General features: G+C 39.2%; 7 protein-coding genes, 1 long non-coding RNA gene and 1 pseudogene across 12 annotated transcripts; 5 read left to right on the forward strand and 4 right to left on the reverse strand.

The window, feature by feature from the left end:
* Positions 1-13: 13 nt before the first annotated feature.
* Positions 14-4,668, forward strand: LOC104766143 (uncharacterized). 2 transcript variants are annotated; one of them, XM_010489969.3, is made up of 3 exons: positions 14-1,201; positions 2,916-3,226; positions 4,062-4,668. In XM_010489969.3, the coding sequence occupies exons 1-3, from the start codon at positions 270-272 to the stop codon at positions 4,415-4,417; spliced, it is 1,599 nt and encodes a 532-aa protein (XP_010488271.2). In that variant the 5' UTR covers positions 14-269; the 3' UTR covers positions 4,418-4,668. The 2 variants fall into 2 exon arrangements, with proteins under 2 accessions (XP_010488271.2, XP_087358229.1); XM_087502103.1 differs by lacking the exon at positions 2,916-3,226.
* Positions 4,669-6,369: 1,701 nt separating this feature from the next.
* LOC104766144 (FRIGIDA-like protein 4a) lies at positions 6,370-9,315 on the forward strand. The gene is made up of 3 exons (XM_010489970.3): positions 6,370-7,698; positions 8,218-8,393; positions 8,491-9,315. Exons 1-3 carry the CDS (start codon positions 6,786-6,788, stop codon positions 9,019-9,021), a joined length of 1,620 nt encoding a protein of 539 aa, XP_010488272.2. The 5' UTR covers positions 6,370-6,785; the 3' UTR covers positions 9,022-9,315.
* Positions 9,238-13,263, forward strand: LOC104766145 (cysteine synthase-like). Of its 2 annotated transcripts, none has more exons than XM_010489973.3 (11): positions 9,238-10,871; positions 11,142-11,195; positions 11,276-11,385; positions 11,469-11,526; positions 11,620-11,883; positions 11,966-12,103; positions 12,182-12,233; positions 12,448-12,527; positions 12,636-12,695; positions 12,825-12,905; positions 13,043-13,263. In XM_010489973.3, exons 2-11 carry the CDS (start codon positions 11,154-11,156, stop codon positions 13,133-13,135), a joined length of 978 nt encoding a protein of 325 aa, XP_010488275.1. In that variant the 5' UTR covers positions 9,238-10,871; positions 11,142-11,153; the 3' UTR covers positions 13,136-13,263. The 2 variants fall into 2 exon arrangements, with proteins under 2 accessions (XP_010488275.1, XP_010488274.1); XM_010489972.3 differs by having other exon boundaries at positions 10,870-11,005.
* Positions 9,640-10,870, forward strand: LOC104766146 (uncharacterized). Its single transcript, XM_010489974.3, has one exon. It carries the CDS (start codon positions 9,640-9,642, stop codon positions 10,615-10,617), a length of 978 nt encoding a protein of 325 aa, XP_010488276.1. The 3' UTR covers positions 10,618-10,870.
* A 42-nt stretch (positions 13,264-13,305) lies between the features above and the next one.
* On the reverse strand, positions 13,306-13,979 carry LOC147920444 (uncharacterized). The gene is made up of 2 exons (XR_015591632.1): positions 13,843-13,979; positions 13,306-13,770 (listed from the first exon to the last, which is right to left on the reverse strand). It is a non-coding gene; the product is annotated as an uncharacterized LOC147920444 (long non-coding RNA).
* Positions 13,980-14,065: 86 nt separating this feature from the next.
* LOC104766148 (prefoldin subunit 2) lies at positions 14,066-15,928 on the forward strand. 2 transcript variants are annotated; one of them, XM_010489977.3, is made up of 2 exons: positions 14,066-14,493; positions 15,269-15,928. In XM_010489977.3, exon 2 carries the CDS (start codon positions 15,283-15,285, stop codon positions 15,727-15,729), a length of 447 nt encoding a protein of 148 aa, XP_010488279.1. In that variant the 5' UTR covers positions 14,066-14,493; positions 15,269-15,282; the 3' UTR covers positions 15,730-15,928. The 2 variants fall into 2 exon arrangements, with proteins under 2 accessions (XP_010488279.1, XP_010488280.1); XM_010489978.3 differs by having other exon boundaries at positions 14,387-14,493; positions 15,272-15,928.
* On the reverse strand, positions 15,915-17,163 carry LOC104766147 (late embryogenesis abundant protein 31). The gene is made up of 3 exons (XM_010489976.3): positions 16,751-17,163; positions 16,360-16,665; positions 15,915-16,269 (listed from the first exon to the last, which is right to left on the reverse strand). The coding sequence occupies exons 1-3, from the start codon at positions 17,066-17,068 to the stop codon at positions 16,105-16,107; spliced, it is 789 nt and encodes a 262-aa protein (XP_010488278.2). The 5' UTR covers positions 17,069-17,163; the 3' UTR covers positions 15,915-16,104.
* Positions 17,164-17,884: 721 nt separating this feature from the next.
* LOC109130822 (uncharacterized protein At4g02000-like) lies at positions 17,885-18,870 on the reverse strand (annotated as a pseudogene). Its single transcript, XR_015591789.1, has one exon. The product of XR_015591789.1 is annotated as an uncharacterized protein At4g02000-like (transcript).
* A 2,712-nt stretch (positions 18,871-21,582) lies between these two features.
* Positions 21,583-22,527, reverse strand: LOC147920445 (glutathione S-transferase T3-like). The gene has a single exon (XM_087500650.1). It carries the CDS (start codon positions 22,525-22,527, stop codon positions 21,637-21,639), a length of 891 nt encoding a protein of 296 aa, XP_087356776.1. The 3' UTR covers positions 21,583-21,636.
* Positions 22,528-23,943: the final 1,416 nt, after the last annotated feature.

Genomic DNA, 23,943 nt, shown 5'->3' on the forward strand with positions numbered 1-23,943 from the left:
GACTGCGTTCATTGTTTTTTTTTTTCTTTTTCTTTTGGTAGTTATTTACTTTAACGACACCGTTTCAAGATCCCAGACTAGAGAGAATATTGTTTCCGTCTCCTTCGGCTTCAATGATTTGATTTGATCCAAATCCCTAATCTCTCCTCTCTCTTCTTTTGGTAACCTTCGCTTTACGATTCCTCCATAGCTGAGCTACTGTATCATCATCATTCACCCCGCGAATTGCTCAGAGGTAATAATAAGAAGCAGATTCACGGCCATTGAAGATGGTCGGTGGCAACAACAACAACAACAACAACAACGCAAAACCATCGACGAACAAACCTCCGGCGACTTCAGCTCCCACCGCTGCTGCTTCCTCTTCACAGAATCGTAAATCTCGTTGGAATTCAAACAACAACGATGGCGGAACCAGTAACAACAACAACAACAACAACAACAAAGAAAGCAAACCGACGACGGGAGGCCAGAAAATCGCGGATAAGAAGCTCCCGAGGCCGAATCCATCACCTAAGCTAGCTGCGATACCGAACCAATCCAATCCGAATCATCCAAATCCAACAGGTCCAACATCTTCTTCACGGCCCATGGCGGCGGTGGCTCCGTTTCCTTTCCCTGATTCGTCTGCGGCGGCGGCAGCACTTGGTCCTCCTCCTCCACCTACTTATGATTTTCACATGCTGGAGCGACGCACGATTGTTCTCGCTGATGGTAGTGTCCGTTCCTACTTCGCGCTTCCTCCTAATTACCAGAATTTTCCTCCTCCTAGCCGACCGGAATTTGGGAGATTCCCTCCTTTTCATCCGGAAGAGTTTCGAGATCAGAGGAAGCATTGGGATCGTCCTGAAGGGTCGATGAAACGGAAGTATCCAGGTGAAGATGAATTCGATAGGAGAGACGAGAGAGCTGCTGATATGATGAGGCAAAGACAACAGTTTATGCATTATGCGAATCCTAATGATCATCACTCACTTATGGCTGGTACGAGTGGTCAGTTTGGAGAAGATGGTAGAGCAGCTAAGCATATGAGGACTGGATCAAGTAGGCATGAAAGTGGGGGTGGTCTCCAGGTTGATCAAGTTGCACTAAAGAAATCTTTTTTGAGTTTTGTTAAGCGAGTTTTCGAGGACACCGCGGAGAAGAAGAACTACTTGGAGAACGGGAGAAAAGGGCGGCTTCAGTGTCTCGTTTGTGGCAGGTTTGATGGGTTTCAATCTGTCTCTTGTGTTTGTTTTTTTCTTCGTTTCAGTGTGATTTTGTTGGAAACTCTAGTTACTTTGTTCTTGATGGTTGCTTTAATTGGTCTTATATGGCTTAGAACGCTAAATGAACATGAAGAAAGTAAGAGGGAACAGTAAAATATACCTTGACATGTATAATTATTAGGTCCTTATATTAATTGTTCACACTATTAAACTTATATGGACATGCTTTCATGGTTGTTTTTTTAGCAAAATGTGTTCAACTTATTAGATAAGCTGTTGAATGGTGTTTGCTTCATATTGATTTTGTTTCTCTATTACGACGTATTTATCATTACTGAAATTCTTGCTTTGACAATGCGCTAACTTTCATATACTTTTATAGATTACTCATATACTATGACTGATGTTCATTGCCTGTCGATAAGCCTCTTAAATTATTTAAGTTCACTGTTTTATTTAGATACTAGGTACCATTTAACTTAGTTCTCAATTTCTTTGTACCTACCACTCTCGTGGATGCTCTTTTGTAGTTACTTTTTTGGTTGGCCTTAAGAGCAAAAGGTTGTGGGTGTTTATATACCGCAGCCTCTAGGCATTAGACTTAAATTCTGATTGATCCAGTTGATTCTGCTATAATAATTGGTATTATTTGTTGGTCTTTGTTCCACAGCTTTTTCAGTGTTTTTCTGTATTTCTCGACTCAACCTATTAGTCCTTGCCTTATGCATGCTTGTTTTTCTTCTGAATACAACATAATGGTAGTTTCTTGCAGTTGTGTAGAATTAGCGTGCTGATATATATTTTGAATAAATATCAATTAAGTAGTTGCTTTTCTCTTTTTCTAATCATCGTTCAGCTCTTTGGTATTTTTGGGTGACCTTCAAATCAGCTCTCTATTATCAGTAGTAAACCAACTTGGAATCTGAGTTGCGCATTTTTTTCCGTCTTAATCTACTTGCTTATGGTCAGATCATGAACTATCTGAACCACGTATCTGGTACTGCGCGTGTGCTAGTGCTTAGCATTCTTTACTCGTCTGCAGTGCTTGTGCTTGTGATTTTTGGATTTTTTTTTTGTGAATCCAGCATTTACATATCTCTTTAGGGGTTTGAGATATTTAATTCTATAGTTCTTTGACTAGATGTAGTTTGTTAATTAATTTGGCATGATGAGTAAATGGTCAAATATGATGACCATTTAAGTCAATGTCAAGGGTGCTTGGTTAGTAGGCTTTAGTAGCTACTAATCTATTTGGAAAGCTCTTTTGTGTCACAGATAAGCTTGTTTGAATGTAGAAAGCTAATGATGAAGTTCTTTAATTCCTTCGTTGTCATCTTTAACATTCTTCAAACCTTCTGCTACGTTATGATGGTACTCCTCATAATTGCGCAGAGGTTTATGTGATTTTTTTTTATGTTTATATGTTATCAGTGCATCACTTATTACCCCTAGTCTTACTTAAATTTAAAATTGGGTTATTCCATCTACATTCGATTCTTGTTGATTGCCTACTAAGTTGATATGTGGATGTGGCTTTGGACATTCAGTTATTTAAGTGTGTATATTCAATAGTCTTAGTCTCCACATTGAAGGGTCTTAACTGCATGATTCTGATTTTCTTGAGTTTAATACCTCAGACTACTGTATGGAGTATTTGTGTGGTGAATCTAAATGAGTGTTTCCAATTCGAATTATGCTAAAACACAGGTCTTCTAGAGTCGTCCAGGATACACATAGTTTGGTAATGCACACATACTGTTCTGATGATGCTAGCTCACGCGTGCATCACTTAGGCCTACACAAAGCTCTCTGTGTATTGATGGGTTGGAATTTCACAAAGGCTCCTGATACTACAAAGGCATACCAGAATCTACCTGCTGAAGAGGCAGCAATCAATCAGGCCCAGCTGATTATTTGGCCACCTCATGTTATTGTTCATAATACCAGTACAGGGAAGGGTAAAGAAGGGCGCATGGAAGGCTTTGGAAACAAAACAATGGATAACAGAATCATCAGAGGTATAACATGCGGCCTTTCATTCCTCATTCTTGCGTTTACATACCGGCTTAGAACCTTCTGGCACAGTTCATGAATCTTGCATTGGATAAACCACACCTTAGATTTCTCGGCTCACTTTTCTCTTTTTCTTTTTGCCCCTTTCCAGTTTAGAGATGTGTTTGTACAGTAGTTTATCTTCATCAATTAGGTTTCGACCCAGAGCTTTAGAGATGATTCCCAGATGCAATCAATACTCTTAATGATCTGACATCCCTTGGTTATTCCTGACTTTGTGCAACAATAATCATCTTGTTGATCTTTCAGTAGAAAGGTCAAGGTCCAAACCCCTCTCTTCGTTTTGCTAACACTAGAAGAATGCCCCAATATGTATTATAATTAAGACTCTAGGAACCTAACAAGATTTTATTATCATCTGACATTCCTTCTTAGGCAAAGCCTTCACTTTGCTTAGATCCTTTCCCATTTCTCCCCAATATCTCTCTGTGATTTTGTGAATTAAATTTGCTCTTACTTACTGTAGAATAATGTCTTACTCTGGTTTGAGCTTTGATTTCAATACCTTACAATATCAGAATCTAGGCAACAATGGTCTAAGAAGTATTTAATCTTCTTCAACGGAACTTTGTTGGGACACCATTTTCTCGGCCTTTTCTTTAGGAATCTCAGCATCTAGTTTCAGAACTTCGGGTGTGTAGTAGTAGGTTTCAAAATCGAAATGTGATTAGTCTAATGATGGTTGTGCAAGTACCGTATCTAGTTATTGGCCTATGTCAGGTAACAACACTTGATGACACAATTCTGCCTTCATTTTGATGTCTATATGTATATTTACAGAATTAGGACTCACTGGTGGGAAATCAAAGTCACTGTATGGAAGAGACGGTCATTTGGGAATTACCCTGTTCAAGTTTTCGGGTGACGATTCAGGGCTCAGGGAAGCTATGAGAATGGCAGAACATTTTGAGAAGACGAACCGTGGGCGTAAGAGTTGGGGTAGAATACAACCATTCACTCCAAGCAAAGATGATGAGAAAAACCAGAGTCTTGTCGAGGTTGATGGGAGGACGGGTAAGAAAAAGAGAATCCTTTATGGCTATCTTGCGACCGTAGCAGACTTGGACAAAGTCGATATGGAGACAAAGAAGAAGACCACAATTGAGAGCCTTAGAGAACTCACGGGAACAAAGTAAATTACAGGTTCTATTATCCCCCAAAAGGTACACTTTACTTTCGAGGTATTGGCTATTGAGTCTGGATCCTTTAGTCACACGCTCAAAAACTCAAAAGGAGGAAAGAAAAGTTTGGTGTTTTTTACTTATTTACTGAATATCTTGGTTTCTTTGATCCTTTGATTCAGTGTTCATATTGCATAGAGACTAATATGGGTTGAACCTGATATATACAAGCTTCAAGCCTTCAAGTGCTTGATGTTTTTGATGTCCCTGATTCTTTTGTGTTCTCTTCTTTCCATGTTTTATGTCCTCCTATAGAGTAGTGATTCCTGCTTGTTCTTTAGGCTCTAGGCAGCCAATGAAAGTTTTTGTTGCGTACTCACATGCACTCTTATGACTGTTTACGTATTGTTTGGCTAACTGGATAAACAAATAGAAGAAACACCTATGAAAACTGGAGTATTGAACCAAACAATGGTGCCTTTAGTTCCTTTGTATGTATATCTATGACATTGAGTTAGTGAGTGATAGCTTTATACTTTTGAGTACCTTAGATTGGTGACAATAATAGTGATGTTTATTTTACTCTAGTAGCTTATTGATTATATTAAAAAACAAAACTATAAAATTGGGGTGAAAACAAAAACATAAGATAAGAGGGCATTGTAGTTTTGTATATTTGTGTGGGACTTTTGGTAACCACTATATAAATTTTGTTTAGTCTTTATATATGGACTGTTTTAATTGACAAGTTAGGTGTAAAGCATTGACGATTTTTATCCTTTACTTTGGTGTCTTCTGACAAACTTTATTTTGTGTATTCATTCAAATCTTTGGTTCTTTCTTTGGCTTTTTACCAATTTACATGTTTGATCAATGGGGTTTGATCAGCTTCAGTTTTGATAAGAAACCTCAAAACTTTCTTTTATCAAGTAATCAAACACGATCATTATTCCGGTAGTGAGTGTTAATATAATTTATAGGATCATAGTCTGGCCACTATCATAACAATAAGGATACGATTTTATAATTGTACTATTATGTAGGACAAAGTACTTGGATAGAGTTTACAAGAACTATAAATTAACCATATATATAAAGACTCTTGATTGTGCAATGTCATAATCATATTATTATAAGACTAGCTAGACTCTCAGGTCAAATCAATTGCCTGAAATTTAAATCATTATCCCTTTTGAATTCGATTTTATCAATCTCCCTCACATTTTTCAAATTTCTTTCTCACTTTTTTTCCGTAAAGCGTAAACAGTAAACGGCGGTTGGTTTGTCATTTGTAGTAATGTAGTATAGTCAGCCATTACGGGCCCAATATAATTATAAGATAAATTTTTAGCCATCAGTTTCATATTTCGTCTCATTCTAAACTTTTTTTGTAATGTCTTTGTAACTTTTTAATATATAATTATAAAATGATAATCTAGTAGCAAGATGTCGACAGAGTTAAAAGGATATTTTTCTCCCTCTCAATAATGTGTTATATGTCATTGTCCCGTTTAACATTTTGTACATATCCACGAAAAAAAAAAAAAAGCAATAGCGCTTTAAACAAATCAAAATTTGAATTTCGTTTTATTCTGTTCTTCTGTTTATTCTCTATCACAAGACATGTTTAAAAAAAAAAACATAGTACGAAGATTAGCAAAACTAATAAAAATATAAGCTCAAAAATGTTCTTGCTATGTGGGTTGCTTAATTATCACGTTTCTAAGAAACACACAAAATATATTCTTCGGTCCAGAGATTTTTATTATATCACGCGTGCCCTCTGATTCATTACAGCCTTTTCATTCTTCAAAACACATGCCATTGCTTCTTACATTACAACAAGTTTACAACTACACAAAATAATTTCATATTTAATTATATAACAAACATTTTTTAAACACTTTATAGACCCATTTTATTATTCAATTTCCGTATTTATAATTTTTACCCAACAATGCTTCACTGGTTTCCGACTCAACGCATGTGGTGGTATGGTGGTCAGTGGGCTTCCCCCACTTATCTCTTTCACCTTTCCTTTTTTCTTCTTCTTCTTTATACGTAAATATAAATAAAAGTAATACTTGTTATCCTACGCCATTTTCCACAATAACCTACGCATAACTTGGCGCAATGTAGAAAGAAGCGATGTAATAATCGCGCCTTTAATCAGACTCCACCGAGACGTGTCGCTTTTGTGAGTTGTCCACGTCACACTGTTTCTTTTGTCTCTTATCTTCTTCCTCTCTTTGCTTTTTTGCCATTTCTAGGGTTTCTGCAATTTCACTCTCTCTCTCTCTTTTGAGTTTTTGTTCTTTCTCTGCTCTGTATCAATCGAATCCGAAAGGAGGTTGAGTTTGTTTTACCTTAAAGATTTCCGGCGATGGGCTCAGTCCCCGATCCAGGCGAGTTGACTGAGTTAGCTCAGCCGAGTTTCGAGGAGTTTCAGAAACAGACGTCGTTGATGACGAGCTGTACTCTTCTATGGCAAGAGCTCTCCGATCACTTCACTTCTCTAGAGCAAAATCTCATGAAAAAATCCGAGGCGTTGAAGCAGATGATTGAAACCCTAGATAACCAGACTCAGACCTCGCTCGAGTCACTGAAACGCAGGGAGGTTACGATCGACCACAGCGTTGAGATCGTAGCTGGGAAAGCTGGGGAACGAGCTAGAGCTGCTCTCGAATCGCTAGAGAAAGCAAGAGATGGTGGTGGTGATGGTGCTAATGATGATTCCGGCGAGGTTGATGATGAAGAAGGTCTTCTCTCTGCTTTGAAAGCTCTCTGTCTTAAAATGGACGCGAGAGGATTCTGGAACTTTGTGACGGCGAGGAAGAAGGAGTTGGAGAATCTCCGGTCAAAGATTCCGGCGGCGTTGGGGGATTGTGTGGATCCGGCGATGTTAGTGCTTGAAGCGATATCTGAGGTTTTTCCGGTGGATAAGAGAGAAGAGAAGATGAGCAATGATTACGGATGGGCTTGTGTGGTGATTCTTGAGAGTTTAACACCTGTAATGGTTGATCCAGTGATTGGGAAATCGAGGCTTCTTGTTACACCGAGCGTTGAGGAGAAGGCTAAGGAGATTGCTGAGACGTGGAAGAAGAGCTTGGAAGAGAGAGGAAGGATTGAGAATGTGAAGACTCCTGATGTTCATACGTTTCTTCAGCATCTTGTTACGTTTGGGATTGTTAGAAGTGAAGATCTTGCTTTGTATAGAAAGCTTGTTGTTGGATCTGCTTGGCGTAAACAGATGCCTAAGCTTGCTGTTTCTGTTGGTTTGGGTGATCAAATGCCTGGTAACCCTCTTAAGCTCTCATCTCCTTTGGTTTTGATCATGTGCCATGCTTAATATGAGGTCACATTTGGCTTTGTAATTGTCTTCTTGTATGGAGTTTACTGAGAGGTTACCAATAGTTCACGGTTTGATTAGTTCAGTTTTAAGGTTGTTTGAGATTTCTCTCGAACTTTGTTTAGTGTTCTTCTGCCTTTGGTTATGATCCTGTACCATGCTCATTGTGAGGTCACATTTGGCTCTGAAATTGGCTTCTTGTATTTACTAAGAGTTAACCCCATTTAGTTGTATAGTTTTGGTTGGTTACAAATAGTTTATGGTTTGATTAGTTGAATTTTAATGTTGTGTGGAGAATTTCTAGCAAACTTTGTTTATCATAGACTCTGGTGAAGTCTGAGACATCAGTGGCACAATGTGTAGGAATTGACTAGAACTGATCATAAGCTGTGTGAAGTTGAACCCTTTTCTCTCTGTATCTTGTTTTATAATATTTGAGCTTATGAGTTGTTAATGCTGTCCACAGATATGATTGAAGAATTAATCAGCAGGGGACAACAGCTTGATGCTGTTCATTTTACTTATGAAGTTGGCCTTGTGGATAAGTTCCCTCCTGTTCCTTTGCTCAAAGCTTATCTAAGGGACGCAAAGAAGTCAGCAGCTTCTATCATGGAGGACTCTAGCAATACTGGCCGAGCTACGGTATCTATTCATTTCATTCGTAGCATCCACTCATTTCTGTTGCAGCTAAACATCTTAGTTGTGAATCTCTAATATTGAATGTCTTCCTCTTCTTAAGCATCTTGTGGCGCGCAAGGAGCAATCAGCACTTAAGGCGGTTCTGAAATGCATAGAAGAGTACAAACTCGAGGAAGAGTTCCCTCCAGAGAACCTCAAGAAACGCTTGGACCAGCTAGAGAAGACCAAAACCGAGAAGAGGAAACCAGCCGCTGTTCCCGCAAACAAGAGAACCCGAGCCAGCTACAACGGTCCAATGCCACCAGCCAAAGCCGGACGTATCACAAACGCATACGTCTCTTCCTTCCCATTCATCAGATCGCCCTCTCACTCTCCTCAATACGCTTCACCAGCAGCTTACCCATCCCCACCGACAACTGTCTACAGCAACAGGAGCCCGCCTTATCCATACTCTCCAGAGATCATCCCTGCCTCATACCAAGGCTCTCCTATTGGTTACCCAGCTTACAACGGTTATTGCAGTGGTCCAGTTCCTGCTCCAGCTCCTCCGGTTTACCACCCACACCATCATCAACACCACCAATTCCACCATCAGCAGCACCAGCATCAGCATCAGCAACATTACTACTGAATTTTAGAGACAGCGTGACAACAAAACAAGAAGGGAAGAAAGATGGTAATAACAACAAAACTGATACCGTGACAAAAGTTACCTAGTCTGCTCTGGCTCTTGCAAATTTGTCTTTTTCTACGTCGTTTTTGTCTGTAATATCTCTTCCAAGCCTAATAGTCTCCTTTCTCTCTTAGTAACTTAGCTTATAATATCTCTGGTGTGTTTATTACTTACATATTAAAAAACAAAAACTCTTAAGCTTTTGTAATGTCTAATATTATGTCAACAACTTATCTTTCTGTTAATCAAAAATGACAACTTGTCTTTGTCACTTACTTCTCCGATCTCCTTAGTCTCCGATACTCTTAAGTTGTCTCTGATCATTGCTTTGAATCTGATCATACAAGTCTTTTACGAAATTTTTTTGCTTTGAATCTGATGAATTAATTGTTTTTCTTCTTCGTCGGGCTAGTTTGCGATACCCACCACTTTGGTGGACACTCTATCGATACAAGACACACAGCTAAGATGTTCTCTTTACAAACCGTTGCACACCAGGTGTTCGACGATTTGTCTCTGTGAAACCTCACCGTTTAGTTTCCATCAACGATTGCAGAACTGGTCTATTTCCCTTCAATGGCTTTTATGGTTTTGAGAAGAAACTGTCTCCGTTTGCTGGATTCCACCTCCGTTTTACGACCAGCATCACATTGTTTTTTTTCATCGAGATACTCCAATAGCGGAACTAGGGAAAAAGATTCAGTGGGTGAAAACGTTATTGGTTTGAGTGGCTGTGGTATAGAAACTGTGGATGATGAGTCTTGGCATGTCTCATCATCTTTATCACAAGCCTGGAGACAATACCAAGCTGACAACACTCCTAAAAACTCACCCTTTACAATACAACAAGGAAGAGAAACAACAATGCTTGATGATGAAGACGATCCGGATCATGATCATGATGAAATTGATAATATGAGAATCCGCGGTGATCTTTTCTTCAAGCTAGATCGAGGGTCAAAAGAATTCGAGGAATACAACTACGACTTCCACCGCAAGAATCAACACAAGAACGCAAGAAAAGATCAAAACCAAGAAGAAGAAGAAACAAAGATGAAGAAGAAGAAGGAAGTTCGTGAGGAATACAAGAAGAGAAATGAGCCGATGATCAACTCTTTTACCGGCGAAACGGATCATCCTTATAATGCAGTAGCTGAGAAGAAGAGAGAAAGAACGTTTACGTTTAACCAACTCACAGCACCTTTTCACTACCCGTTTTGCTTAGACATATACATCTCAAAGGCCTCGGTTCGAGCATGTGTGATTCACAGGGTGACTAGTAAGGTTGTCACTGTAGCTCATTCCATTTCAAAAGACATGAAGTTCGATCTTGGCTCGACTAGAAACGCTGAAGCTTGTGCTGCGGTTGGTGCAGTTCTTGCTCAAAGAAGCTTGGAAGATGACATACATGATGTTATATATACTCCTAGGAAAGGAGATAAAATTGAAGGTAAGCTTCAGGTTGTGCTTCAAGCTCTCATTGACAATGGTGTTAATGTTAAAGTGAAGCTTAAGCAGAGGAAACTCAAGAAGAAGAGTAATCATCTAACATAAGAGGTTCTTCTTTCCCTAGAAAAATCAAGAAGAAGACTCTAAAAAAGTTCGACCTTCTTCACATTTTCATCGAAGTTGTACCAAACAATGATTCAATTACATTAGTATCCGGACCACGGTTAATGATCACTTTAGACATCTAGTTAAAAATAGAATGATGTGTCACAGTGAATGATTCAAGTGTTGAATTAGTCAAAGAAGAATGTAACAACGTTGGACAAAGAGCGCCCATAAAGATATGTTTCTGTTTCTAGGTATGGAGCCTTAAAATGTTATCATCAGTTTCATTTCTACGTTTATCGTCGGGTCAAAGTGTTGTTAGCCCCATATCCATCGATCTTTGTCTTCACGATTCACCAGTGATTTTTATTTGATTTGATCGATTCTGGTAAATTATATCAATCTGTTATGACTATGATTATTGTTGTAGATTTACTCTGGAATTGTGTGATATATTGTGGTCTCTATGTCGAGGAATTTGATGTTTAACAACTTGTATCTATCTTTTGTGGAATTTTGAGCAGTGATCTTGAAACATGGCTTCAGGGACTCCTAAAATCGCCAAAGATGTTACTGAAGTAAAAAAGCTTCAAGACTCTTTTTGCTTGTTCAGTTATATCTTTATGTTTTTAATTGTTTTTGATTATTTTGGGGGCAGTTAATAGGGAACACTCCATTAGTGTATCTAAACAAAGTGACTAAAGATTGTGTTGGCCATGTTGCTGCTAAGCTCGAGATGATGGAGCCATGCTCTAGCGTCAAAGACAGGTGCTTCCAAAAACTCTAGAGCTCTGCTTTTCGAGTTTCTGTTTGGGACTAAAGAAGCAATACTTTGTGCCTTTTGTTTGCAGGATTGGTTATAGTATGATTGCTGATGCAGAAGCTAAGGGTCTTATTAAACCAGGAGAGGTCTGTTCTTTTTTTAATGGAAGCTATCATATCTGATTCTTCTTTTCTTGATTTAATTTTCTGATATTTTGATATTGTGTTTTTTTACTTTAGAGTGTGTTGATTGAGCCAACAAGTGGGAATACTGGAGTCGGGTTAGCATTCGTAGCTGCTGCAAAGGGCTACAAGCTTGTTATCACAATGCCAGCTTCAATGAGCATAGAGAGAAGAATCATTCTCTTAGCATTTGGAACTGAGCTTGTTCTTACTGACCCGGCCAAAGGCATGAAAGGAGCTGTTGCAAAGGCGGAGGAGATTTTGGCGAAAACGCCTAATGGTTATATGCTTCAACAGTTTGAGAATCCTGCCAACACAAAGGTGTTAATACATATTTTGAACCCCTTAGTGGATCCAAATCGAGTTACTTAATTTGACATAATATTGTGTATGTTCATTGCAGATTCACTATGAGACTACTGGACCTGAGATATGGAAAGGTTGTGGTGGAAAAGTGGATGCCTTTGTTTCTGTTATTGGTACTGGTGGTACCTTAACAGGTGCTGGCAAGTATCTCAAGGAACAGAACCCAAACATAAAGGTGAACTTATTTCACTCATACAATCAGAACGTTCTTAGTAAACTCAAAACTTGTCTCATTTGTTTTCTCATCTTTCAGTTGTATGGTGTCGAGCCCGTTGAAAGCCCCATCTTGTCAGGTGGAAAGCCAGGTGTGTTACATTCTATCTTATTTATTTAAATTCTCAATAGGGAACTCTTTGGCACACTTTATCTTCTTGTATGTTCCTCACCTGTTAAGAGTCCTGAGTGTTCAATATGAGGTCCTTCTAAAGTTTTAATGTTTTTCATCAGTGAATATCATATCAAGATTCAGTTGGTTTCAGCCTAACACTTACACTGTATTTGATTGGTAAATATGCACAGGTCCCCACAAAATCCAAGGTATAGGTGCTGGTTTTATTCCAGGCATATTGGATGTTGATCGTATGGATGAAGTTATTCAGGTAAGATCATTTCATACCATCAACTTGATGCATTCCAAAACACCACAGTGTGGACGAGACTTCACATTTTCTTGGTTGCCTCTTTTCGTTTTTGTAACGCTTACGCAGGTTTCAAGTGAAGAATCCATTGACATGGCAAGGCTTCTTGCTCGGGAAGATGGTCTGTTAGTAAGTACCTCATATTTTAACCTCATCAGAGTTCAACTTTATCCTCACCATTAAAGACTCAAACATCACCATGAAAACACACAGTTTCTTGATCGGGATTATCACATTTGTCTGTTACTATTATAACAGGTGGGAATCTCGTCCGGGGCAGCAGCTGCCGCAGCAATCAAACTTGCAAAGAAGCCAGAAAATGCTGGGAAGCTTATAGTGGTAAGTTTTATCCAAAGCTTAAGAATTTTTGCCTCTCTAGTTTTGTTGTCTAGAACCCGAAAAACAACAGTGAACTCGTGGAAGCTTTAGAGTCTTTCTTTGGATAACTAAGAGGTGCAAAACTGAATGTTTTTCAGGTGGTATTCCCGAGTTTCGGTGAAAGATACCTATCGACTGTACTGTTTGATTCAACAAGGAAAGAGGCAGAGAAGATGACCTTTGAGCCCTGATCTGTTTATCTTTCCTTCCAATGAATCTTCTTTTGACTGGACTTGGAATATACCAAATAAATGACTCAAAGGTAGCTTTGTCTGCTATTGTGAACAATCCATTTGTTAGAAAGTTTTTTTGCTCTCTATGTTTGAATCTTTGTGCAACTAGACAGACAGTAACAAGAGGACCACAACATGGATACTTTATAAAAAAGCCACAAAAAGTCACCAATTCAGTCAAAATAAGTGGTGCAGACCTCATTGCCAAGGCTGCAGCTTCTTACCCTCTTTATTGACATCATAAGGAAACATGATCGGCCGGCCACTAGTCTACAAATTTGCTTTCTAGTTCTTGGTCAAATATGATTGAATATTTTATACATACTGATATATATATATATATATATATATATATATAGCATCAAGTGCAATGGAGATAGATGAATCATTTGCCTCTATACCTAGGAGGAGGTGTTCAAAAAGATGGAAGTCATATTCGCCTCCTCCTAGTCTGAGTCACTCGCGAACGCCGTGAGTGCCAAGGGCTTCAGCAACATCCCCACCACAGGTTGCTTCAAAACAATCTCCTCCTGATCAGGAGGCTCCGCATCTCCGGTTTTGAAGGCTTGGAAGCCCTCCGCCGGCCTTGAATCCTGAGAGATCAAATTAATATTTGATGATTTTGATAACATTATGAGAAATCCATTAGTTCGTTAGTTACTCACTTGAGCTGTGACTTCGACCCCTCCGCCGCTGGATGGTGCAAAATTGTGGCATCATCTGCGCCTTCTTCACTAGCGTTCAAGTTCGAAGTCGTCTTATAATCCCCAGCGGCTTCCTCGAAGAGACGTATAGATTGCTTGTTCGCCATAATCATCGCCTCCTCCTCTGTGTCACTCATGAACGCCATCTACGGATGGGAGAGACTTAAAGAGGATCAAAAATGTCACCACCCGTTTCTTCTTGACTCCAACCAACAAATAAAACATGCATGGAGAGAGGCTCCAATTCCTTGGTTATCTCCGGTTTTCCTTCGGTTCATTAATCCTTAATTCACACATCTGCTGAACCAAGTAAGTAGTTCTCAGTGTACCTTTATCAAGAAGTTGAAGCAAGTTCGAAGCTTTTCGACGACGACTGAAGAGAAGGAAATAAAACTCCGGTTTTGATAATTCGTAAACCGGTTCAGTTTTTTCTGATTTAAAAATTGTAAACCGGGTTTAATTGAGTTAAACCAAACCCTTTTGTTTTGTTTCTTCTTCTCCCTTCACTCTCTCTCTCTGCGCCGCGTTTGCTTCCATCTTCCTCTCGATTGTTTCCTCTCAAATAGCCAAAGCTTCTTCGATCTTCTTCCTCGTGTGGTTTTTTTTCTTAAAGTAAGTATTTTTTTTTTGTTACTCGTTGATGTTTTTTTTTTTTATTATTTCAAGTGGGTCTTAAGGCTTGTGTCGATATCGATTTCGAAGTAATCATAACTTAGGTTCTGGGATTTTAGAAAATTTCTTCGATCCCGATCAAGATTTTTACTTTTTTTAGAAACCTAGATTATTCAAGGAGTTATGGAATCATTGGGTGGAGTTAATATCAATGACATCGGAACCCTAGTTTCAATATCCCTGATTGTTTCAAAAAAACTGGTCTTTGACATCGTTTCTATGGTTCAATCTTCTGGAACAACATAGTTTGAGGATGGAGTATTAGTAGTATGTTCTAGACATTACAATGTTCTGTGTTGGTTTCTTCTAGTTGTATAAGTGGATTTGGTGGATATGCCATCGTGATTTGGGTTAATTGCAGATGCACTAGTGTTGATCTGATGAGTGATGGTTACACGAAAGGCATGATTGCTTTTGTATTGATGTTATATGGTGGTGATGGATTGGTTGTAGGATTATTTGATCTTGGATCTGATGAAAGCCTTTATGCCTTACCATGTTTTTGCATTTATAAATTCTTGAAAGAATATTGAATAAGAGTTTGGAGCTTCCTTATGGTAGATAGTTTCAGGGAACTACTGTTTTTGTTGTTATAGTATGTAGTTCTGTTGGATCCAAATGTTTCTCTGAGTGTTGTTTGAGTTGTTCTCTTTTTCCTTATATGCAAATATCAACGCAATTCCTGATTTCTTGAACTTAAACTTTAAATTCGTAGTAGGATCGAAGCAAATGGCTAGCAAATCTGGAAGTGGTGGCTTAAGAGAACCACCAAACGAGCAAGCTGTTCTGAACATCTATGAAGGCATGAGATCAGAGCTAAGCCAGATCTACTCTAACATAACTGAACTCGAGATGCAAGTGAGCGAACACTCTCTGGTCATCAACGCCATTCAGCCTCTCGATCAATCGAGGAAATGCTTCCGCATGATAGGAGGCGTTCTTGTCGAGAGAACCATTAAAGAGGTTCTCCCAGCTGTGCAACGCAACAAGGAAGGGCTCGAAGAAGTTGTGAAGAAGCTATACGAGACATTGGAGAAGAAAAAGAAAGATCTTACGGAGTTTGAAGCTAAGTATAAGATCAGGATAAGGAAGCAGGACGATAACAAGGAAGAGGGTAACAAGAAGGAAGGTAATGCTCAAGGTGTTCTTGTTGGAGCTGCTAGTTCGAGCCAGTAAAACTCTATTTTTTGGCCTTTTGTCTTACTGTTGTATCTCTTTTTGGGACCTTTTTGTTAAAAAAAGCCATGAGCTTCTGGAAAAGGATGTTTGGAATGTTACAAAACTAGTAGACTGCAGAATCGTCATGTTTATGTAGATCAGTTGTGTTTAGATATTTGATGAAGCAATCAGCTCAAGAGAGGTTTCAACTTTTAAACCTGGAAGTGACTTTTTTTTTTTTTTCCATACTAACATTATATCATTGGGACTTTTTTGAACAACAACAGAACCAAAACGATGTTACATCACAAGGTCCCTATTTTGTGAGAAAACACAAAAGGACATAACTTCTCAACAGCCTGATTGGACATAACTTCTCAACAGCCTGATTTATCACATATCAGCTTTCTGGTTAAGCCTAGCGGCTGCGGTAACAGAAGCTGCCACACCACCAGGATGAGTAGACAGATTAGGGTTGTTCCTCAGCTCAGCGCTTACAACTCCCTCAGCATCCTGCCTGGTCACAGCTTTATCCGCGGATAACTTCCCCGTCGCACCCTAGCATCCATCAGGTTCAAAAACATTTATACATTGTTAAGAAGAAAACATCAAACATTGATGAAACTGTTTTTGAAATTGAGGCTTAACTGCCAAAACATCAATGAGCTTGATTTTATCCTCGTCACGGTCTACGGTAGCGTTGTGATTTGCTGCGGACTGAGCTGAAGCGGCGATTCCACCAGGGGCAATGACATTAGTGCCAGAAGCTCTAACTTCTGCCGCTTGAATCGCAGCTGCATCGCTCTGATCCACAGGTTTGTTCCCAGCGGTCTGCACAGTCGCTTCCAATGCTTCTCCAATCGTTATCGCACTTTGCAAGTTCAACCCCAACGTTTCTGCGGCTGTAGCTGAAGCAGTCGCTACAGGCCTCGGCTCAACGTATTGTCCAACGACCTAATAATAAACAATGTTCACGTTAGAAAATAGAGGAACGATTATAAGAAAAAAGGATGTAATTTTGGACACGAGTTTTGTTGACCTGTCCACCAACGAACTCTGTTGTGACACGTGCACCAGGGACGTCTGTTTGTGCCACCGTGACACCTCGTTCGGCGGCGAGGTCAGTTGTGTCACCTGGATGGACAAAGCCACCACGTTTGTTCGCGGTGGCTGCAGACTGCATGACGGCAGCTGCACCGCCTTTCTGAGTGTGACCGAACACACGTGTCTCCGCGGCTTGCATCATGTTTGCATCTTCAGGCGCTATGGGCTTATCTGCGAGTTCACCGGAGACTTCGAAAACGTCTCCATATTTGACTGGCTCTTGTGGCCTATGTGGTTGCTCTTCTTGACTCATTTCTTATGCTGTTATGTTCTGTTTATGTGTTACAATACCAACAGCTCTTAGAGATATAAGTATAATAAAGTCCAAAAAAAAAGAAAAAGGGAGCTGCATGAGTGTGATACCAACATTGTGAGACTTTGACACTTGTCAATGTCACGAGACTAAGACACACGTGCCAGTTTCCAAGTTTATAGCAAGATGAGACGGCCTATATGAATTAGATAAGGAAATTTTTTTTTTCCCAAAGTACGTTTTATATATAACAAACGCAACAACCATCAATAGTGTAAACCATGTTGGTGAGTCAAAGTTATTACAGTAAACATGAAACTAAAGGAACTTTAGATTACAAAGACATTGATAGAACTATTGGATGATATGGGATAAGGCTTAACTCCAAATCATGTCCATCAAAACTAAAAGACTAATGAAAATCATTGGAATTAGTTTTAAAGCATACATCGTAAGTTTAAGATGTGGAAGTTGCTTTCTTATCACCTCATCATCATCAAAAGGATTGTAGTCAAAGGTCTTTATGAGTTTCCTCTTCGACCTTACTTCATCATCTGTTAAGCAGCCTATACACCAAAAGGTGTAGCAAAAAACCTCCACTTTTTTTAACTGAAAAGTGAACGTTATTATCAAAGCCAAACTTAAACCTAAAACAAAAGGAGAAATCTCAGAGTTATAGAGTCCGATCAGTCTCTGAGATTAAAACACTGTAATCAGTTTTCATGAAGCTTCATGCTCCGTCGGATAAAACCGAAGACCGGAGCTCTTTCTGCGTTGGCGAATGCTTCGCTCTGTCTCTACCTGAATTTGCTTCCCTTTTCTGCGTTTAGAACATTCACCGCTTTCAAACTCGACTTTCTCTTTCCCTATAAGAACTTCCTTTGCTTTTGAAGAGGTACCAAAGCAGTCTGAGCTTGAGGAAAGTCTAGTTTTGTGTGGATGAGCAGCTAAGAACTCCTCCAGATTTGGTGCAGGGGTAGGAGGTCTTGGAGGTTGTGAGATGGGAGAATAGGAGGAGAGCTCAGAACTAAGGGAGGAAGTCTTCTCATTCAGGAAACTATAAACGTTAGAGCCCTCTCCTTCTTAAAAAACAGGGGCTAAAGGAACATTAAGGATGTCATCATGCCTTACTGGTGGAACAAGATACGGACAGTGGGAGGAATCATGGTTGATGCGAGAGCAGTTAGTGTAAATCCTCCTGAGTTTCTCATACTCAAACCCTATCAAAGCATTTTCACCTGATTCAAATCTGACTTTTCTCAAAAAGCGCAGTCGGTCAGTGATTCCAACACTTATCTTTACTCTAATAAAAGCAATCTGCGAAATAGTCTCTTCATTGAAATCCATGTAAACAAACTCCCTAATAGTTTTGGCAATAAACCTAACAGTTGCTTCCGATACATAAGGCAGAGGTATACCTCGAATTTGGATCCACAGATCAATACTAGTCAGAAAATCCAGCTCAGGGAAGTCTTCCCACCTTTGTAAAGCGACAAACCAGTTCTCAAATAGCCAAGGACCGTTTCGTAAAACGTAGGTCATATCAGTCTCTGAAGAGAATAAGAACTGAACATAACTTTCATCTAAAACTCGACCATGAACCCGCGATGCTATACCCAGTGAAGCGGTAAATTAAGGATCACCCTTCGAAGATCTTGCTCTCTAGGGTTGAGGGGTCTCCCAATCAAGCTAACACGGTTCCGGTGTAACATACCAGCATAATTCTCATGAGGAATAAACAGTTTTGGGTCATCTCTGCCCAAAACCATGTATTGCAAGTCATTCCACAGCTAGTCAGACATAAGAACATGGGCATTGGTGTATACTTGGTTTTGGTCCCCCAAGTTTAATAATATTATTATGAGAGTTTCTTATTTTTAGTATGAGTATTGGTGTTTATTTGTATTTGGTCCCCCGAATAAATTAATAATATTTTCAAAATTTAGAAAATTTATTCAACTTAAAAACAAAAACAGAAAACATAAAACATAAAACATAAAAAGAAAAACAAACATTTTATTCAACTCATAGAAATTTTAAAATTAATCTTCATTATCTTGAAGATGTCCAAATTTAGTCCAAATATGCTCAATCAAATCATGTTTTAGTTGGTCATGGGCTTGTTTATCCCGAAGTCTTGTTTGGCGAGTAATCGTAGTGCTGATATTTGAACCCACACCGGCAGCACCAACGGTATATGTTTGATCCACATGTTCTCCTTGTTGAAATTCAGAAACAATGTTTCGGTAACTGTATGCATGACGTTCATCTTCGACAATCATATTATGGAGTATTATGCATGATCTTATAACATTTGCCATTTTGTATTTATCCCATAAACGAGATGGATTTTTAATAACGGCGAATCTAGATTGCAAGACTCCAAATGCACGCTCAACATCTTTCCGCACAGCTTCTTGTTTTTTAGAAAAGAGAGATTTTTTCATACCTTGTGGAAGTCGGATAGATTGAATAAAAGTGGCCCAATTTGGATAAATCCCATAAGTGAGATAGTACGCCAAATTGTACTCCCTTCCGTTGACAACGTAGTTGACTTCCGGAGCTTGACCGGTTATTATGTCATCAAAAACATTAGATCGATCAAGAATATTAAGATCGTTCATAGTACCTGGAGCTCCAAAAAAGGCATGCCATATCCAGAGGTCATACGAAGCTACCGCTTCCAACACGATTGTAGGTTTTCCGGTTGACCGTGAATACATGTCTTTCCAAGCAGTGGGACAATTCTTCCACCCCCAATGCATACAGTCAATGCTCCCAATCATCCCAGGAAATCCACGATGTTCATTCTGATAGAGTAGTCTTTCTAGATCCTCCGGTGTAGGACGTCTTAGATATTCATCTCCAAACACTTGGATGATGCCGGCGGTAAACTCGTGCAAACATTTCCGAGCTGTCGAAGCACCAATTCGTACATACTCGTCAACACTGTCAGACGAACTACCATATGCCAATTGACGAATTGCTGCAGTACATTTTTGTATAGGTGAAAGACCAGCCCGTCCGGTTGCATCCTGGGTTTGGCGGAAATATTCGATTTTTGTAGAGAGACGTTGTAAAATTCGCATGAACAATGGCTTGTGCATGCGAAACCGTCGCCGGAATAAATATTCTGGAAATGTTGGAGTGTCACTAAAATAATCATTCCAAAGATTATTGTGGTCTTCTTCCCGGTTTCGCTCGATAAAAATCCTTTTGTTTGGCTGGTTTGGTTCCGGAATAATATGCGAAGCATCATAAATATTTTCTAAATAAGCATCAAAATTATCACCATCATCTCCTTGGTAGTGATAATGAACATCATGTGCTTGGTAGTGATAATGGTTTGAAGATGATCCCATTTAAAAAAAAATTATTAGAAAGAGTAAACTTGTGTTTAAGAGAAAGAGAGAGCTTGTATTGAGGATAAAAGAAGAAATGACTTGTATTGAGAAAAGAATGTGATAGCCAACTTGTGTGGACGCATATATATAATGAAAGCCAAATTGATCTTCTATGTGCACCCCGTGATTGCATTTTTCTTTGGTGTTGCATTTTGCTCTGATTGAAATGTGTAACCCGTGATATTAAAAATAAATACTTCCAAGAAACAAGTACATCCTTTACGTGTTTAACAGGTACATAATGCCAAGAATCAAAACCCGTAAGTTACAACTTTTACAAGTATATAATGCCAATAATCAGAACCCGTGAGCCTCAACATCCGAGTTATTACATAACACACATCCGAGGTATTACATGAACAATATACCAAGAAGAAATAACACAATAGCCATTACACCAACAACCAGGACATCAGTTACATTTCTAAACCTATTCTCTTTACGTAGCTCAGAAAAAGCATTTTCTAACATAACCAGCTTCTGTTCTGTGGCATAACTCTGATCCCTAACATGATTGATATCTGATTCATAGTCATTGAATAAGGTTAAATAATCTACCTTCTGTGACATCACTTCATATCGTCTATCCGCATCTCTCATCTCCTCCATTATAAAGACATCCCACCACTTGTGAATATGCCTCTCTCCATCATCAACATTTGGGCATGTGAAGAACCTACAATAGGTAACACAATTATCATATATAGTTAAGCTTAAACTTCGGATACATTAAAAACAGAACAGTTTCGACAATCACACAACTTCTGTTGTAGCAGTTGGACAGAATAGGATGAGCTCCACAGTAGCAAACCTTGGGGATTCCACCTCAACCTCGGGTTGAGGTGGGTATTGACTCGACTCAGCCGTGAACCTCAACGTACTCTCTGCTTCATCCATAAGAATCAAAGCCTCTATTTCTCTATCTGCAGTATCCTCTGAGTACCTATCATTCTCATAGGATGAGCTCCACAGTAGCAAACCTTTGGTTAATACTTTCATTAATACTTAAGTGATTGGCAAATATGATAATAAACTTATATATAATCACTTTAAAACATAGAATACAAAAACCAAGCAACTAAAACACGAAATACAAATCAAACAGGAAATACAAATGCATAGAAACTTAAGCAAGAAGTACAAACAACAAACACATATTTAATATCAGAAATACTGAGACACTATCTTGTTCATAATAATTTCTTCACTCGCATTCAAGGGTTCTTTTTTGGCTAAGAGAGTGTCTAGAATGGCCAGCTTCTGTAGTTTCTCCTTTTCAGCCAATTCCTCTTTCTTGACATCCCACATGCTCTTATACTCAGCAAGACTCTTCGTGTTTGTGGACTGAGCATTGTTTCTTTTTGCCTTTGCAGCTTTGACCCCTGCTGGCCTATTCTCACAGTCCTCAACATTGCAGCTTGATGATTGTGAACCTTCGGCAGCTGGTTTCCTCTTTGTTGCAGGCTGAGATGGAGGCGTGTTAATAGCATTAAGGCTTAGCCATTTCTGCTCATTCTTTAACAGACACCAACAATGTTCAAGGTTAAACCTCTTCTTATGCTCAGCAAAGTAGATTTCATGTGCATTCTTTAGGATATCAATTTCCGAATGACCAGAACTGTTCAGTCTCTCTGCAGCTGCCATTGTTGCACAAAACTTGTTAGTATGGTCATTTATCTTGTGCCAACGCTGCTTGCAATGTGTCACCAGCATCTGTTCACCACTATTTCTAGCATGAGGAGTGTCAGCATAGTACCGGCTAATCCTCGTCCAGAAGCTTCCTCCCTTTTGTTGATTAGACACAATGGCATCCTTTGAAGTGTTGAGCCATGCAGAGATCAGGACTTCATCATCAGCAGGTGCCCATGTCTTTCTCTCCTTGCGCTCCACTGGTGTATCTTGAGAAAGAGGTGGCGCCTCAGAAGGTTGTGAGCTGTTCTGTCCAGACGGTTGATAACTTTCAAAAGAAAAGTTTTCATTTCTACCAACGGATTCTTGACTGTTAAGCAAGTTTAAGTAAGAAGAAGACTGATAATATGGATTCATAGAATCCATATGAAAATACTTAGAGAATGAGTATATAATAGAAGGGATTAGCTAAGAGAATGAGTATGGAATAGAAGGGATTAGCTAAGAGAATGAGTATGGAATAGAAGGGATTAGCTAAGAGTATGGAATAGAATAGAAGGGATTAGCTAAGAGAATGAGTTTAGAAAATACTTAGAGAATGAGAGAGATTTATGATGGAAATAGAAAGAAGATGGTTGGAGTTTAATAGGTAAAAAGGTAACTTGCAATAAGTTATAAAACATAATGAGCTAACAACCACAGTCTGATCACAATTTGTGACAAGTACAATTCAAAAACAGCTATGAAGTACTCGTTAATGGCTCATTCAATTTAAAGGTGGCAAAAACGGATATGAAGAAGAAAGATATGAAGTTGGTATTATTTTAAGATGCACATGATCTTACTCTATCTACACGATTGGTGTCTTTACTTACAAGTACATAGTACATCCTTAGTCACAATTCAATTTATGTAACTAATACGCATGAACAATGAACAAACCACACAAAAATGTCACCAACCAAAAAATCATAATCAAGAATCAAGCATATCAATTAACCAGACTATCTAACTACATATTACTAGTCTCTTGCCCTAAACATTACACAGCTAGTTTGTATGAGTTACTACCATATCTTAATCTGAGGTAAAGGGATCCAACTTTTATGAGTTACAACTATTTTTGTTAAGTTACTACCGGAGAATAAATTTTTGCTAAATCGATAATCCTACACAAAAAGCTATGAACAAGCTATACACAGAGACCCTGAAGCAAATCATATATATCTCAAATTGGAGGAAGAAGACATACCTTAAATTTCGCACAATTGAACCGCCAGACAAGCTTCAGGAGACACCGAAGTTGGAGATCGTCTTGCAATTGGTGGTCCTTCGTCGTCGTCGAAATGGAAGGGAGGATTCGAAAACTTCCTCTCGAGATTTCGTCTGGTCTTAACCCTACCCAAAGACGCCGGACAAGCTACGGAGGACACAGAATTTGGAGATAGGCGTGAAATCGGTGGAAAAGAGGAAGAAATCCATGAGAGAATTTCGTCGCCGTCGCCGTCGAGATGGAATGGAGAATTCGAAAAGCCCTCTCGAGATTTCGTCCCGTGTTAACCCTACCCAAAGACGCCGGACAAGCTACGGGAGACACAGAAGTTGGAGATAGGCTTGAAATCGGTGAAATCGGTGGAACAGAGGAAGACATCCACGAGGGAATTTCGTCGCCGTCGAGATAGAAGGGAGAACTCGAAAATTAATCTCTCCGGATTTCGTCGATTGTTAACCCTACCCAAACACCAACGCCAATCACAAACTTACACGTCTCCAAGTACACGGTAGAAAAACGTCGCGTTTAAGAGTCGTTTTTTGGGTTTTTGGCTTTTTTTTTTTTTTAAA

Source organism: Camelina sativa, chromosome 19 (genome assembly GCF_030686135.1).
Source record: "Camelina sativa cultivar CO46 ecotype springtype chromosome 19, ASM3068613v1".
In the NCBI taxonomy this organism is placed as follows: Eukaryota; Viridiplantae; Streptophyta; class Magnoliopsida; order Brassicales; family Brassicaceae; genus Camelina; species Camelina sativa.

What these genes read in the sequence shown, in the direction of transcription:
- LOC104766143 (XM_010489969.3), top strand. Translation starts at nt 270, where the DNA reads ATGGTCGGTGGCAACAACAACAACAACAACAACAACGCAAAACCATCG. An exon ending in CAGTGTCTCGTTTGTGGCAG is followed by an intron (nt 1,202 to 2,915) that starts GTTTGATGGGTT and finishes GCTAAAACACAG; the next exon opens with GTCTTCTAGAGTCGTCCAGG. An exon ending in GGATAACAGAATCATCAGAG is followed by an intron (nt 3,227 to 4,061) that starts GTATAACATGCG and finishes GTATATTTACAG; the next exon opens with AATTAGGACTCACTGGTGGG.
- LOC104766144 (XM_010489970.3), top strand. Translation starts at nt 6,786, where the DNA reads ATGGGCTCAGTCCCCGATCCAGGCGAGTTGACTGAGTTAGCTCAGCCG. An exon ending in TTTGGGTGATCAAATGCCTG is followed by an intron (nt 7,699 to 8,217) that starts GTAACCCTCTTA and finishes TGCTGTCCACAG; the next exon opens with ATATGATTGAAGAATTAATC. An exon ending in GCAATACTGGCCGAGCTACG is followed by an intron (nt 8,394 to 8,490) that starts GTATCTATTCAT and finishes CCTCTTCTTAAG; the next exon opens with CATCTTGTGGCGCGCAAGGA.
- LOC104766146 (XM_010489974.3), top strand. Translation starts at nt 9,640, where the DNA reads ATGGCTTTTATGGTTTTGAGAAGAAACTGTCTCCGTTTGCTGGATTCC.
- LOC104766145 (XM_010489973.3), top strand. Translation starts at nt 11,154, where the DNA reads ATGGCTTCAGGGACTCCTAAAATCGCCAAAGATGTTACTGAA. An exon ending in GTCTTATTAAACCAGGAGAG is followed by an intron (nt 11,527 to 11,619) that starts GTCTGTTCTTTT and finishes TTTTTACTTTAG; the next exon opens with AGTGTGTTGATTGAGCCAAC. An exon ending in CTTGTCAGGTGGAAAGCCAG is followed by an intron (nt 12,234 to 12,447) that starts GTGTGTTACATT and finishes AAATATGCACAG; the next exon opens with GTCCCCACAAAATCCAAGGT.
- LOC104766148 (XM_010489977.3), top strand. Translation starts at nt 15,283, where the DNA reads ATGGCTAGCAAATCTGGAAGTGGTGGCTTAAGAGAACCACCAAACGAG.
- LOC104766147 (XM_010489976.3), bottom strand. Translation starts at nt 17,068, where the DNA reads ATGAGTCAAGAAGAGCAACCACATAGGCCACAAGAGCCAGTCAAATAT. An exon ending in CAGAGTTCGTTGGTGGACAG is followed by an intron (nt 16,666 to 16,750) that starts GTCAACAAAACT and finishes GTTTATTATTAG; the next exon opens with GTCGTTGGACAATACGTTGA. An exon ending in AGCTCATTGATGTTTTGGCA is followed by an intron (nt 16,270 to 16,359) that starts GTTAAGCCTCAA and finishes GATGGATGCTAG; the next exon opens with GGTGCGACGGGGAAGTTATC.
- LOC147920445 (XM_087500650.1), bottom strand. Translation starts at nt 22,527, where the DNA reads ATGGATTCTATGAATCCATATTATCAGTCTTCTTCTTACTTAAACTTG.